This window comes from Scyliorhinus torazame, chromosome 4 (genome assembly GCF_047496885.1).
Source record: "Scyliorhinus torazame isolate Kashiwa2021f chromosome 4, sScyTor2.1, whole genome shotgun sequence".
NCBI classification, from domain to species: domain Eukaryota; kingdom Metazoa; phylum Chordata; class Chondrichthyes; order Carcharhiniformes; family Scyliorhinidae; genus Scyliorhinus; species Scyliorhinus torazame.
In genome coordinates this window covers 296,644,909-296,661,299 of record NC_092710.1, presented here as the reverse complement: position 1 = coordinate 296,661,299, position 16,391 = coordinate 296,644,909, and the positions used below count along the sequence as shown (strand labels likewise).

At 42.7% G+C, this 16,391-nt stretch overlaps 1 protein-coding gene across 3 annotated transcripts in view; it reads right to left on the bottom strand.

Annotated features, from left to right (window-relative positions):
• Nucleotides 1-16,391, bottom strand: part of afg1lb (AFG1 like ATPase b) — a 267,168-nt gene that overhangs the window by 93,104 nt on the left and 157,673 nt on the right. For all 3 annotated transcript variants that reach the window (XM_072499963.1, XM_072499964.1, XM_072499965.1), the window contains one exon: nt 3,144-3,226. In XM_072499963.1, coding sequence (XP_072356064.1) covers nt 3,144-3,226 — 83 coding nt within the window. The remainder of the gene's footprint in view (nt 1-3,143; nt 3,227-16,391) is intronic.

Here is a 16,391-nt window from a genome sequence, read left to right as displayed (position 1 = left end):
AACATAGAATTCTTACAATGCAGAAGGAGGCCATTTGGCGCATCGAGTCTGCACGAACCCTCTGAAAGAGCACCCTAACTAGGCCCACTCACCCGCACTATCACCAGACCCCACCTAACCTGCACATCTTTGGACACTAAGGAGCAATTTAGCATGGCCAATCCACCTAACCTGCACTTCTTTGGATTGTATGAGGAAACCGGAGCATCCGGAAGAACCCCACGCAGACACGGGGAGAACGTGCAGACTCCACACAGTCCCCCAAGGCTGGAATTGAACCCGGGTCCCTGGCACTGTGAGGCAGAATGCTAACCCACTGTGCCACCGTGCTGCCCTAATCTAGGTTTACAGTCCTTTGCAGAATTAAGGAGAGCTCTATTGTCAGAGACATTAAACCAAGGCCCTTTCTGCTTATTCAGGTTGATGGAAAAGACCTTACGACTCCCTCCCTGGCCACCCTCCAGAGAAGCACGGGATGCTTCCTCTTGGAGAAGCATGGGATTTTCCTGGTGTTCCAGCAACCATCCTGCCCCAATCAAAACCACTAAATTAGGTGAACTGGTGATTTATCTTGTTGGAAGATTTTGCTGTCTGCACATTGGCTGTCAAACTTACTTCCGAGTGACCTACCACATGTAACATTCAGTAACTCACTGTCTCTGAAGTGCTTTGGTACACCCTGAGGATATAAAAGGCAGCACATATATGCAAGTGTTCTTTACCCAGAAACTGTTGTTCCCTCAAACAGAAAAAAACCAATGAAATTAGTCAAGCATGACCGGCCATTTATACATCCTCAATAAACCTGGAACTTTTTAAATGTTTACACATTTCATCCCATCCCAAGTGGGCTCCAGCACGTTTCCCACAAGGACAAACCGGCCTAAATTCCCTACCGTATCATTTTACTCTTCACTGAAGAGGGATGTAAATATTTGCCACGCTCCAGTCCTTTGCCACCTTTCCCACTTCAAAACAAGTTTGAAAGATTATGTTTGGTGCCTCCATCAGCTCATTCTATCTTGTTTCACATGTATATCAGATGTGCCTAGACACTGTTACACTTGTAGTCTCAGTAATTATTTACAACCCAGTTTACTTTTGGATCCATTACCATCAGCAATTGCTGCCCTCATCAAGCTTTCATTGGAACTGTCTTGCATAGGAATGGCAAATTTGTTCTGTGTGTTTTTGGTAAGCAGCAACGATAGGTGACACTGTAAGCCACATTTTATTTATTTATTCACGGGATGTGAGCATCGCTGGAAAGGCCAGCATTTATTCCCTTTGAGAAGGAGGTGGGGAGCTGCTTTTTTGAACCGCTGCAGTCCACGGTGTAGGTACACCCACAGTGCTGTTAGGGAGGGAGTTCCAGAATTTTGACCCAGTGACAGTGAAGGAACGGATTTGCAAGGTGCTATCTGAAGAGTCTTTGTCAATTCCTGCAGTGCATCTTGTATATGGCACTGTGCGTCAGTGGTGGAGGAGGAAGTGAATGTTTACGGATGGAGTGCCAAACAAGCAGCCTGTTTTGTCGAGCTGCTCAAGTGTTGTTGGAGTTGCACTCATCCAGGAAAATGACCAGCATCACTCTCCTGACTCTTGCCTTGTAAATGGTGGACAGGCTTTGTAAATGCCTTGTAAATGGTGGAGTCAGGAGATGAGCTACTCGCCACAGGATTCCTACCTCTGACCTGATCTTGTAACAACAGTATTTATATGGCTAGTCCAGTTCAGTTTCTCTTTTTTAATAAATTTAGAGTACCCAATTCATTTTTTCCAATTAAGGGGCAGTTTAGCATGGCCAATCCACCGACCCTGCACATCTTTGGGTTGTGGGAGCAAAACCCACGCAAACACGGGGAGAATGTGCAAACTCCACACGGAAGTGACCCAGGGCTGGGATCGAACTTGGGGCCTCAGCGACATGAGACAGCCGTGCTAACCACTGTGCCACCATGTTGCCCATCCTGTTCAGTTTCTGGTCAATCGTAACCCCCTAGCATATTAATAGTGGTGAATTCAACAATGGTAACACCTTTGAATGTCATGAGGAGCTGTTTAGATTCTCTCTTGTTGGAGATGGTCATTTTCTGGAACTTGTGTGACACATATGTTACTTGCTACTTATCAGCCCGAGCCTGGATACTGTCCAGTCTTGCTGCCTTTGAGCATGAGCTGCTTCTGTATCTGAGGAGTTGTGAATGGTGCTGAACATAGTGCAATCATTAGCGAACATCCCTACTTCTAACCTTATGATGAAGGGTGGTCATTGATGAAGCAGCTGAAGGTGGCTGGGCCTAGGACTCTACCCTGAGGACCTCCTGCGGCAATGTCCTGGGACTGAGATGATTGACTTCTAACAACCACAACAACCTTTGTGCTAGGTAAGACTCCAACCAGTGAAGAGTTTTCCCCCCAATTCCCACCGACTCCAAGCTTTGCTAGGGCTCCTTGATGCCATGTTCGGTCAAATGCTGCCTTGTTGTCAAAGGCAGTCACTCTCACATTATCTGACAGAAGTCCTGGGGTTAGAAGGTAGGTCACAGATCACGATAATCACATTGAACAGCGAAACAGGCTCGAAGAGCTAAATGACCTCCTTGTGTTTTCTACGATCCTATGCTGTGACAAGGCCTTCATGGCACTCAGAAACATTACGTTTGGGCCAAGTGTCGTTTCAGACACTACCGTTGCATTTGTTGGACAAATAGGATTATTTTGGATGCTCGGGTCTTACAATTCAGTTAAGATTACAGAAAAGCTACCATTTATGAATGGGAGAGGACAAATCCACTTACAGAAACTGCTTTGAATCTGTTGAGAATGTACTCAAACTTATAAGATTCTTACATATTTAGAAAGATTTTCATGGGTATAAACCTGGCACCACATTTTCATGCTTCTCTTCACTGTATTTCCCTCATATTTTGAGACAAATAAAATGATACATTTTCTCTCGTTAGTTGCATTGTGGTTAGCTCAATTAATATTCTGAGATATTTGTACTGTACCAGAAGTTGAGGACTTGTGGGGATCTGGCAATTTTCATTATTGACTCCAAGTCCAGCGGTTAATCACAGTTCACTCTACTACCATTTCTCCATGCCATAAACTATCTTAACTTTTCTTTTTAAGCTTACAGATAATAAAGTTTTCCTGCTCCAGGAAGGTATCTTTTCCTGTAGTCAGTCTCTGAATTCAGCTTGATAGCTTCGCAATAATTCTGCAAAAAAAAAATACAACAAAACTAAAACGAGGATTCAGTTGAACTTTTGTCCGCCAAGGAAAAATAATTGATTCAAGTTTCAAATTTAGTTTTAATCTTTTCTATTTCTCAGAACGATATTAATTGTACAGAATGCATTTTCGAGAATTCAAATACACACCATTTATATCATCACGGTTTTGCGTTTGTCAATGTGCTAAGACATCTCATACAATCACAGATAAAAGTGGAAATGGGATATTCCTTCGCCAAGTCACAGTGAAATAAGTGCTGTCCAATCACAGAATCACATCTAACGTGAGACATTAATGTTCAGAGTCAGGCTGGTGTAAAATGGTCAGTGCTTCAAGAAGTTGGTTATGAGACATCAACTCCATACTCTCAGAATGCCTTGATCCACTGCAATTTGCATACTGCCAGAACCAGTCCACTGCAGATTACATCTCCCTGGCCCTACACTCATCCCTGGAGCAACTCGACAACAAGGACTCCTACGTCAGGCTCCTATTCATTGACTACAGCTCCACCTTCAACACCATAATCCCAGCCAAGCTCACATCAAAACTCCAAAACCTAGGACTCGGTTCCTCCCTCTGTAACTGGATCCTCGACTTCTTGACCCATAGACCACAATCACTGAGGATAAACAACATCTCCTCCACAATACCGGAACCCCACAAGGCTGCGTACTTAGCCCCCTACTATACCCTCCATACACACATGTCTGTGTGGCAAAATCTGGCTCCAATTTCATTTACATGTTTGCTGATAACACGACGGTAGTGGGTCAGATCTCGAACAACAATGAGTCAGAATACAGGAGGGCGATAGAGGACACTCCTAGTGGAGTGGTTAACGACAACAATCTCTCTCTCAACGTCAGCAAAATTAAGGAGCTAGTCATTAACTTCAAGGAGCAAAATATCGTACACACCCCTGTCTGCATCTATGGTGCTAAGGTGGAGATGGTTGACAGCTTCAAATTCCTAGGTGTCCACATCACCAACAATCTGTCCAGATTCACCCATGTCAACTCTACCACCAAGAAAGCACACCAGCGTCTATACTTCCTCAGGAAATTCGTCATGTCCACAATGACTCTTACCAATTTTTACAGAGGCACCATAGAAAGCATCCTCTCTGGCCGCATCACAACCTGGTATGGCAACTGCTCAGACCAAGATCGTAAGAAACTACAGAGTAGTGAACACAGCCCAGTCCATCACGTAAAACTGCCTCCTATCGAATGACTGTCGACATCGCCCGCTGCCTTGAGAAAGCAGGCAGCATAATCGTACTCTTTACTCGCCAACATTGAGGGCATTTAAAAGTTTATTAGATAAACATATGGATGATAATGGCATAGTGTAGGTTAGATGGCTTTTGTTTCGGTGCAACATCGTGGGCCGAAGGGCCTGTACTGCGCTGTATTGTAAAAACAAATAATCAAAGACCCCATCCAATCTCTTCCATCAAGCAGGAGATAGAAAAGTCTGGAGTACCACAAGGATCTGTTCTGGGGCCGTTGCTGTTTGTCATTTTTATCAATGACCTAGAGGAAGGCGCAGAAGGGTGGGTGAGTAAATTTGCAGACGATACTAAAGTCGGTGGTGTTGTCGATAGTGTGGAAGGATGTAGCAGGTTACAGAGGGATATAGATAAGCTGCAGAGCTGGGCTGAGAGGTGGCAAATGGAGTTTAATGTAGAGAAGTGTGAGGTGATTCACTTTGGAAGGAATAACAGGAATGTGGACTATTTGGCTAATGGTAAAGTACTTGAAAGTGTGGATGAGCAGAGGGATCTAGGTGTCCATGTACATAGATCCCTGAAAGTTGCCACCCAGGTTGATAGGGTGGTGAAGAAGGCCTATGGAGTGTTGGCCTTTATTGGTAGAGGGATTGAGTTCCGGAGTCAGGAGGTCATGTTGCAGCTGTACAGAACTCTGGTACGGCCGCATTTGGAGTATTGCGTACAGTTCTGGTCACCGCATTATAGGAAGGACGTGGAGGCTTTGGAGCGGGTGCAGAGGAGATTTACCAGGATGTTGCCTGGTATGGAGGGAAAATCTTATGAGGAAAGGCTGATGGACTTGAGGTTGTTTTCGTTGGAGAGAAGAAGGTTAAGAGGAGACTTAATAGAGGCATACAAAATGATTAGGTGGTTGGATAGGGTGGACAGTGAGAGCCTTCTCCCGCGGATGGAAATGGCTGGCACGAGGGGACATAGCTTCAAACTGAGGGGTAATAGATATAGGACAGAGGTCAGAGGTAGGTTCTTTACGCAAAGAGTAGTGAGGCCGTGGAATGCCCTACCTGCTACAGTAGTGAACTCGCCAACATTGAGGGCATTTAAAAGTTTATTGGATAAACATATGGATGATAATGGAATAGTGTAGGTTAGATGGCTTTTTGTTTTTAGATGTGGCTTTTTGTCCACGGTGCAACATCGTGGACCGAAGGGCCTGTACTGCGCTGTATCGTTCTATGTTCTATGTTCTAACACGCGCCAACAGGTTCAAAAACAGCTTCTTCCCCGCTATTACCAGACTCCTGAATGACCCTCTTCTGGACTGAACTGATCTCTTCTCACATCTTCTCTACTGAGTAGTAATACACTCCGTAAGCTTCACCCGATGTCTGTGTTTATGTATTTACATTGTGTATTTATGTATGTCCAATGTTTTTCCATGTATGGAACAATCTGTCTGGACGCAGAACAATACGTTTCACTATTCATCCGTACACGTGACAATAAATTAAATCCAATCCAACCCAGTACTCTGCTGATTACAAACAGCTGAAGAGCAATCTGTTTGATATGATCTGCCAGTCATTGGGACATACAGCCTATGTACTTGGCATCATACCGACACTGAAATTCATATAGCACATTACTCATTGCTGTGGTAGGCAGAACATCTTTTTGGCTTGACAGCAGCATACTGTTAGTCAAAAATACCACTTGTGTTGCTACTGCTTAGTAGCAGCGTAGAACAGCTGGTATCACCTGCTGTTCAAAGCTTTTGGGGATACCTTACCTTTTCAGGATAATTTTAAGTATATGGAGCACTTGTCAGGTCTGAATGTGGTGGCCTTGGGGTCCATTTGTGACTATATGCAATACACAGCGAGCAATAATCTGATTGGGTAGCCATTGTCCCACAGGATAGCTTTGATGTGCCCTATTCCATCGTCAAGATTGCATGGTGAGCAAATGGTTCATGTCCTATTTCTGAGATTGCCGATAAGGCCAATTTTATAATACATGGTGCTATCGGAACCTCTGTGTCCACGGTTAGATGTGATTCTGCGATTGGACAATCCCAAATGTGCTAATAGCTACACTGACAACCAATTTAAGATGATCAGTTGAGTTTGTAACGTGGCTCAGTTACGCTTGCTAGTAAACATTCATACTCAGGGACCCGTTCTCCATAAACAAAAGCAATCTGTTGAAGCCATGATCCTTTTTTACCCAGAAGCTTGGGGGGGCCGATAATTCCCCATTGTTTTCTCCAAGGCAATGCCTCTTCAAATCAGGATCAGGTAAGGAAGCCAAGGGACAATTTATGCCACAGGATGCTTTTGTGATTGGAATGTTGTTTCTAGTGGGGTTCCGCAAGGCTCAATATTGACTCCCTTGCTGTTTGTGGTATATCCACAATTTAAACTTAAATACAGGGGCATGAGAAAGAAGCTTGCAGATTATATGAAAATTGGCCGTGTGGTTAAAGGTTTGGAAGAAGCTATCAATGGTGGACATAAAAGGGACAAATGAACTAGTGCAAGGGGAGGACAAGGAAATATACAATAAATGATGGGCTTCATAAAATTGTAGAGGAACAAAGGGACCTTGGAGTTTGAGTCTGTAGATCCCTGAAGCTAAAAGAACAAAAAGCTAAGGTGTTCAAGAAGGCATATGGGATACTGCCCTTTATTGGCTAAAGCCTAGAGTATAAAAGGACGGAGTTTATTCTAGAACTGCATAGAATTCTAGACACATTACATGAAGGATGTGATCACATTAGAAAGAGTACAAAGAGATTGACAAGACGTTTGTCAGGAATAGACATTATGGTGCGGCATGGTTGCACAGTCGTTAGCACCGCTGCCTCACAGCACCGAGGACCCAGGTTCGATCCCGGCCCCGGGTCACTGTCTGTGTGGGGTTTGCACAGTCTCCCTGTGTCTGCGTGGGTCTCATCCCCGCAACCCAAAGATGTGCAGGGTAGGTGGATTGGCCATGCTAAATTTCCCCTTAATTGGAAAGAAAATGAATTGGGAACTTAACATTCATTTTTTTTTTAAAGGAATAGAACATTTTAGCTATGAAGAAAGATTGAACAAACTGGGGTTGTTTTATTTGGAACCGTGGAGACTGAAGAAAGATTTAATTGGTGTATATAAAGTTATGAGGGCTGAGGGAGAATGGTTTAGAAGGACCTATTTCCTTTAGCAGAGAAATCAATAACCATGGGGCACAGATTTAAAGGGATTGGTGGAAGGATTAAAAGAGAATTAAGGAGTAATTATTTTCACCCAGAGGGTGGTGTGACCTGGAACCCGCTGTCTGTAAAAGTGGTAGATGCAAAAATCCTGATCACATTTAAAAAATACTTGTGGATATGCAGTGGAAGTAGCATAATCCACAGGGCTACAGACCAAGAGCTGGAAAGTGGGGTTGGATTGGTGGAGTAATCCAGGAGACAAGAAGAGGAAGATACAAACAGATTTATTCTAAGCTCAAAAGTGAAACCGCACCTGTGGTGTACAACACAAGTATCCCAGCCCGGGACTAACAGAGCTCCCAGTCTGGTCTGGGACGGCATTTATAGGGCTCGGTAACGAGTCCCAGCTGGGCGGGCCTCCGTCGGTTACCATGTGAACACATACTCCACGAGCCCCACAAGGAGATCGATAAGTGATCCTCGTGATGGTTAGCACAGTTGGTTAGGCCTTTTTCAGCCGGCAGGGACACAATGGGTAAAATGGTCTCCTTCTGTGCGTGCCATCAGTCCTTCCATGTTGCTGTGTGTTTGACTGGCAACTTAAAACAAGATGAACAGGTTGTTATTTGAACTGAATGGATTCTGGTCACTTTTTTTCCCCAAAGTCTGCCTGTGCCTTTTACGAGAATAATTATGACAGATATCCTCCATAAATACTGACAAAAGCAGAAAAATTGCTTTGAGAATAGGAGTTACAATTTAGCACAGCAGCTGCAAGTTACTTATTATTTTCTGCCACACAAGGGGTGAGCTACTGTCAACAACTAACGCAAAAATAGATGTTGCATCACTGTTACTATTTTTTTTAAACTACTTAATAAACATGATTAGTAATTAAAGCTCAAGTCAAAATGTTATTCTGCTTCTTTCCGAAGACTTGGTAGATTATATTGAGGGCAGGTGATAAAACTAAAATGGGTTGTCTGTTCCATCCTTGAGCATACCATTAATTCACCTAGACATCTAAGCAAGTGAAATTGCTCTCATAAGTAGCTAGGATTTATTTACAAAATTTGTCTGAAACACAGCAGCCAAAAATAACTAGGTAAAGGGAGCAAATAAATCACAAAAGCTGTAACACCGGTTTCACCATGTGACCTTCTTCATTAACATCAAGTGGGAAAGGAAATAAAATTTGAACAATGAAAACTTCTTAGTGCCGAATTTTAATTAAAACATTGACTTTTTTCACAAAGAGTGAAAAAATGTCTTTACTCGAGTGAACACAAGGTTGTAAATGAAAGGCTACCGATTTTAATGCTCTATTATTGTTCTGATCAGGATTGTTGTGGTGGTATCAAGTCGTCATCATCAAATGTGGAGATAATTTTGAAGGTAAGCTTTTTAAACTGAGTTTTGTCATTTTTTTCACATGGGAGAGTTATTGGGAACAATATTTGGGAGTCTATGGAAGCACATTTACCAATATTTTCCATTGTTGCAAAGAAAATACATTTCTTACACCACCAACAAGCTGAGCAAGGATTAGCATGCTAACAGGATGCTACTGACAGCATTTAATTATTTGGCTTCATTCATGTACAAGGTTTGTCATGCATGTGCAAGAATGCCAAATTCCTGCTCAACACAATGGTAATCAAATATGAGTGTTTCTACTGGATGCATTGCCGTTCTGGGTCTTTACCAGTCAAGAGACATGAGATAATCGATCTCCCCATGGCTACATTTTTTCTGACACAAACAGAATCTATTACCTCTGGGAAGCGACATTCTTAACGATTTATCAATCTTTCAGGGAGGAGGTGGGGGGTGGGAGAAGAGAAATTTGCACACAGTATTTTTTCCTTTGGAAGTTTAATTGAAATCCCAAAAAATGTTTCTCAGATTAAAAACGTGGTATATCACTAATCATATCTATAGCTAGGTACATCTTTACACCTAACTCCCAGAACTGCCACGTGCAAAAGGAATCCAATGCCTCGAGGGAGGAAGGTGTTTTCGAAGAAGTTAATTTTAAAAGTTTGCAAAACAGATTTTCTCAGTTATTCACATGACAAACAATTGTTAACAGATGAAAGAGAGATGTACAGAGAAAATCAAGCTCTGCGGTAGATAGGGATTAAGGTTAAATCATATTTATAGATTTCTCAAGTTGATCTGCTGTACTGCAGTATTAAGGATTTTTAAAAGATACTGTGGCTTGATTCCCTTCTTTCATTTACTCTCTATAATTGGAAATAATTGTCCTGAATTACTTTTATTCACGCTGTCAGGGTTCTTGACAGGCATTATAGTGATTTTCAATGATGCAATCTTTCATCTCTGATGTATCTTTGCAACCCATTGAGACTCTAGATCATGGAAGTTTCTGTGCTGCGAAAGGACAAAAGATTAGGCATACGTGCAAAGGCAATGAAGAGAACAAAGCTGCAGTTTGCATGACATGAATGAGGAACTTTCTGGTGATGTTATGAGCAAGATAAAGCAAGTTCTGAAAACTTCTGGCATGTATAACAAAACCTTTGCACCTTGCTGACCACTTACAGCTTCCCAGGTTAGTGCATTAGATAAAATTCTCATCAGACTCCTCCATAACCAAGAAAACTTGAGCATTTTTTCTTATTGGTCCAATTGTAGCCATGATCAATAGAAATCAGGTTCATCTTGGGCTTCAGTTAACTTTTGATTGTGGACCGCCATGACTACTGTGACATTCTTAGGTTTCCAAAAGGCAACCCCGTTCAGCATAGGGAAGACTCGGGCAAAGCAAGTGTCCAGCGCACAAAGTGATTGCAGAGAATGCTCAGTTATTCAAATGCAAAGGTGTCAAAACTGTGCAGGAAGGAGACTCAGCATCCTCACAGGAAAGCATTTTTTAAGTTTGCAGGAAGGGGACCCATTTAAATAGTGAGAATCATTTTCAAGCTATCTACATTAAAGCCTTTCTAACGTGTACAGGTTATCCAAACAACCAATTTAGAAGTCTTGTATCCCAGTTGGATATTTGGAGATTAAGTATTTTCAAAATGGGGTGACTGGCAGCCCAAGGGTTAACTATCGCAGCTGATGATAGTCAGCAATATACAGAAACGCTTCTGACCAGCAATGATTAATAATGATTCCAAAAATAACGCTGCGACAAGTTCCACCCTACTGTACTATCAATCCTTGTCCTAATCAGCCTTTAAAATTTAGGTGGTTAAGAACTGATTCTTTGAATCATTCATAATTGCATAGTGAAGTGCTCAAAATGCATAAATGAAGATTGCCAAGTCAACTACTGGAACCCTGCATGAGACATGAATACATATAATCCCATTTAAGTGAGGCACTGCAATGCTTTGTCAGTACCCCCGCACTCCCTTTGTTTTGGGATACAAAATCTCCCCACAGACAAGCTACAAGTTCCAGAAAGCAATAATATGATGAGTTTGAGATGGTTTCACTTTAATAAGTAGGTTGTGCAGTTTAGATTCTTTCAAGATGTACTGCAATATTCTATTAAGGTTCCTCAAAATAAGGGCGGGAAGCTATTCAGCTCATCATGCCTGCACGGGGTCGCTGAAACTGCCCATTCTGTTGTCATTTCCCCTTTTAAACCTTTTACATACTTACTTTTCAAAACATATCCAATTTATTTGAAAAAGCTATGAGAAAATCTGTTTCCGACCTGTTTTCTGGAGAAGCATTCCACATCCTGACACCTCTGAATGAAAATAAAAATCTCAAAACTTTTCCCTTTTATGATTTTAAAATTATGACTTCTAATAAAGCGACAATCTTTTCCATTTATTTTGTTAACCTCAATTCTGAACATCTCTCATTAGATCTCTTTATTTAGTTTTCAGTAGTGACCAAAGGAAGGTTAAAAGCTAATCTGCTAAAAAAAATGTTGTCTTCAAATTATTACCCACTTTCTTGTTTTAACGCTTACAAATAATAGGGAAACAATATTCAAGATCTAGTCACATCAAAAGTTATGTTACACTTTGTAAAATGGAAGGTTACTGTAAACATTTTCCCCCCAATTCATAGAATCACTACAATGCAGAAGGAGGCCATTCAGCCCATCGAGTCTGCTCACCCCCTGAAAGAGCACCCTCCTTAGGCCCATGCCCTCACTCTATCCCCGTAACTAATAACCTGTTGGACACCAAGGGACAATTTAGCATGGCCAATCCACCTAACCTGCACATCTTTGGACTGTGGGAGAGACTTGTGGGCGGCATGGTGGCACAATGGTTAGCACTGCTGCCTCACAGCGCCAGGGACCCGGGGTCAATTCCAGTCTCGGGTGACTGTGTGAAATTTTCATTTTCTACATGGGATTCTTTCGGGTGCGCCGGTTTCCTCCCACAGTCCAAAGATGTGCAAGTTCTAGGGATTCTATGTTCTGTGAGGCCGGAGCACCCAGGCATGGGGAGAACGTACAAACTCTACACAGACGGTGACCCAATGCTGAAATAGAACCCAGCTCCCCGGCGCTGTGAAGCAGCAGTGCTAACTACTGTGCTGCCCCACTTCTCACTTGCTCAGACTGTTCACCACTGTGAAACCCTAATGACAAACGGCAAGATTCAACTGGAATGTTAGATTTAACTCACTGTTAATGGAAGGCTTCACTCATTTAGTGGTTTCATGGTCATCATCAGACTTTAAATTCCAGATTTTTATTGATTTCAAATTTCACCATCCCCAGTGGTGGGATTTGTACCTGGGTTCCCAGAACATTGCTCTGGATCTCTGGTTTCCTAGTCCAGTGACAATACCACTGTGCCACCCCTGGCTTCACTCATTTAATAATGAAGGCCAACAATTGGTATTTATTTCACAACCCTCACATGAAAAAATAAAGGAAATTGGAAGGGAGCAGCAAAACACATTAGAGATGGTGGAGGCCAATAGAACTGGCGAAGAGAAAAAATGTTTGCAGACTTTTTGATGTAGGTAGGAAGGGACATAGTGAGGGAGGTTATTTTTCTTAAATAAATTGCAAAGTTTAAGGAGATAGTGGCTGAAGGATCAATCTGAGACGCTGAAGGTTGAAGACTGATCAAATATCAGAATGCAGCATAAAATTGATTTGAAGATGAGAAGAGGATCTTCAAATTAATTTGCTAAACACAGGGAACCAGTGCAACTCATCAAGGATACCAATGATGGGACTTGTAGTAAAGTTCAGGGTTAGTTGAAGTTTGTGAAGAATGGGGAAATGCGTGCCGGCTAGGAACTTCAAAGAAATCAATCCTAAAAGTGATATATGCGGGGAATTGGGTTTTGCATTCGTAGGGAGAAGAGCATAAAGCCAAGAATATTCCATAGATGCAAACGTGCATGCCCTTTCCACTTGTGATATTATCTTGCACAACTTGTCACTTAAAAATGCAAACACTTGTATGTGCATGGGTGAGTCTTAATCTCTGGCAAACTACAATAAAATCTGAGCCAATGATTGAGGGTCAAGGTTAAAACATTGAAATACACCTTGCGTGACTGTGGGAGGAAAGATCATGAGGAGACGTTGTGACTCCATCAGGTAGGTATGAGTGAAAGGATACGAGACCTTTTGACTGGTACAAAAGGTGACGTCACATGGGATCAGAGGTGAGCTGGAAAGATGGATACAGAACAGTAGCACGGTAGCACAATTGCTTCACAACTCCAGGGTCCCAGGTTCGATTCCAGGCTTGGGTCACTGTGCGGGGTCTGCACATTCTCCCCATGTCTGCTTGGGTTTCCTCCGGGTGCTCCGGTTTCCTCCCACAGTCCAAAGATGTGCAGGTTAGGTGGATTGGAGATGATAAATTTCCCTTAGTGTTAGGTGGGGTTGCTGTGTTACAGGGATAGGGTGGAGGCATGGGCTTAAGCGAGGTGCTCTTTCCTAAGGGCCGGTGCAGACTTGATGGGCCTTATGGCCTCCTTCTGCACTGTAAATTCTATGAAAACAGAACTGGCTCGGTCATAGAAGACAGAGGGTAGCAGTGGAAGGATGCTTTTTGAATGGAGGGCTGTGACTAGTGGTGTTCCGCAGGGATCAGTGCTCGGACCTTTGCTGTTCGTAGTATGTATAAATGATTTGGAGGAAAATGTAACTGGTCTGATTCGTAAGTTTGCAGACGACACAAAGGTTGGTGGAATTGCGGATAGCGATGAGAATTGTCAGAGGATACAGCAGGATTTAGATCGTTTGGAGACTTGGGCGGAGAGATGGAAGATATAGTTTAATCCGGACAAATGTGAGGTGATGCATTTTGGAAGGTCTAATACAGGTGTGAACTATACAGTAAATGGTAGAACCCTTAGGAATAGTGACAGGCAGAGAAATCGGGGCATACAGATCCACAGATCACTGAAAGTGGCAACGCAGGTCGATTTGGAAGTCAAGAAGGCATATGCATGCTTGTCTCCATCAGTCAGGGCACGGAGTATAAAAATTGGCAAGTCATGCTGCAGTTGTACAGAACCTTAGTGAGGCCATACCTGGAATATTGTGTACAATTCTGGTCGCCACACCACCAGAAGGATGTGGAGGCTTTGGAGAGGATACAGAAGAGATTTACCAGGATGTTGCCTGTTCTGGACGGTATTAGCTATGAGGAGAGGTTGGATAAACTCAGATTGTTTTCACTGGAATAATGGAGGTTGAAGGACGCCCTGACAGAAGTTTACAAAGTGGACAGTCAGAAGCTTTTTCTCTCCTCCTCTCCACCACACCCCCCTCCCCCCCACACTGTCCCCAAGGTGGAAAAGTCCATTATTAGGGGACATAAAAGGTACGAGGGGCAAAGTTCAGAGGAAATGCTTTGTTTTATTCATTCATGGGAAGTGGGTGTCACAGGCTGTGCCAGCATTTATTGCCCATCCCGAATTACCCTTGAGGGGGGAGTTAAGAGTCAACCACATTGCCTTGGGTCTGGAGTCACATGTAGGCCAGACTAGGTAAGTAGGACAAGATTTCCTTCATTAATAATAATATAATAATCGCTTATTGTCACAAGTAGGCTTCAATGAAGTTACTAGTCAATGAAAAGCCCCTAGTCGCCACATTCCGGCGCCTGTTCGGGGAGGCCGGTACGGGAATTGAACCCGCGCTGGTGGCCTTGTTCTGCATTACAAGCCAGCTGTTTAGTCTACTGTGCTAAACCAGCCCCTTAAGGACATTAATGAAACAGACTGCTTTTTCTTTTACAACAACCAACAATAGTTTCATAGTCATCATTAGATTTTTAATTCCCGATATTTTATTGAGTTTAAGTTTCTGGATTACTAGTCCAGCGACAATACCACTATGCCACCGCCTTGCGAGGCAAGTGTTTTTACACAGAGGGTATCGAGTGCCTGGAACTCGATGCCGGGGGAGGTGGTGAAAGCAGGTGCAATAGCGACATTTAAGAGGCATCTAGACAAATACATGCAAAGGATGGAAAAGAGGGATAAGGTGCAGATTTAAGTTTAAACAGGCATCATGATCGGCGCAGGTTTGAGGAGCCTAAGGGAATGTTCCTCTGCTGTACTGTTCTTTGTTTGCTGGAGGCAGCTTTTACTATATCTTAAAACACATTTCAAATAACTCAAGTGTTTATTTTTCAAACATGGATGCAGCAACTTGTTTTGCAAATATTTTCTCTCTTCACATATTCAGGAACGTAGGGTCAGAAGTAGACCAATCAGTCCCTTGAGCCTGTTCCTCCATCTATTTAGATCATGAGCTGATCTGCACATTTACACCCAATTTATTTTTGTCAGGAGATGCTACTACCAATCTGGTGGGCGGCACGGTAGCACAGTGGTTAGCACTGTTGCTTTGATTCCCAGCTTGGGTCACTGTCTATGCGCAGTCTGCACGTTCTCTCCGTGTGTGCGTGGGTTTCCTCCGGGTGCTCCGGTTTCCTCCCACAAGTCCCGAACGACGTGCTGTTAGATGAATTGGACATTCTAAATTCTCCCTCAGTGTCCCCGAACAGGCGCCGGAGTGTGACGACGAGGGGCTTTTCACAGTAACTTCATTGCAGTATTAATGTAAGCCTACTTGTGACACTAATAAAGATTATTATCTCAGTTTTGAGATTGTCAACTCACACCCAGCCACTGCCCCTTTCTGGGGGACAGAGATCCAGATTTCAACTATCCTTTGTCTGAAGGAGTACTCCTAATATCACCAATGAATAACCTATCTCTATAAAGGTATGCCCTTGCCTCCCACACCACAGGAAATAGTTTCCTATCAATTGTTTAATCGTCTGAGACACCTCAGATATGTAACTCCTTAAATCTTCTTTACTCTTAGGAACACAAATAAGTATCAGAGGAAAACACTTCCGTTAATTGCTAGGTGTACTGAAATCATAAAGTAACATCAAAACCAACATGGAGGGGACTGACAAAATCAGCGGAAACCAATACCAAACCTTTTATCGCATTTTGGCTTAACTAAATGTATTTTCCTCAGGTGCTTTTCAGCCTCAGTCTATAACTATTTATCTGAATATCAGAAGCATTGTGATTGTAGATCAGAGGATTCAATAAAATAACATAACAAACTGTTATAGAGCAACACTGAAGGAACATTTTGACTAACACGATAGTTAAACTAATGTTGCAGTAATTCATTCCTGAAGCATCTAAAATTTTAATATCCATCTGTAAATTTGAAACACAATTCCTTCTAGAGCTCTTATAACAAACCTTTATTTC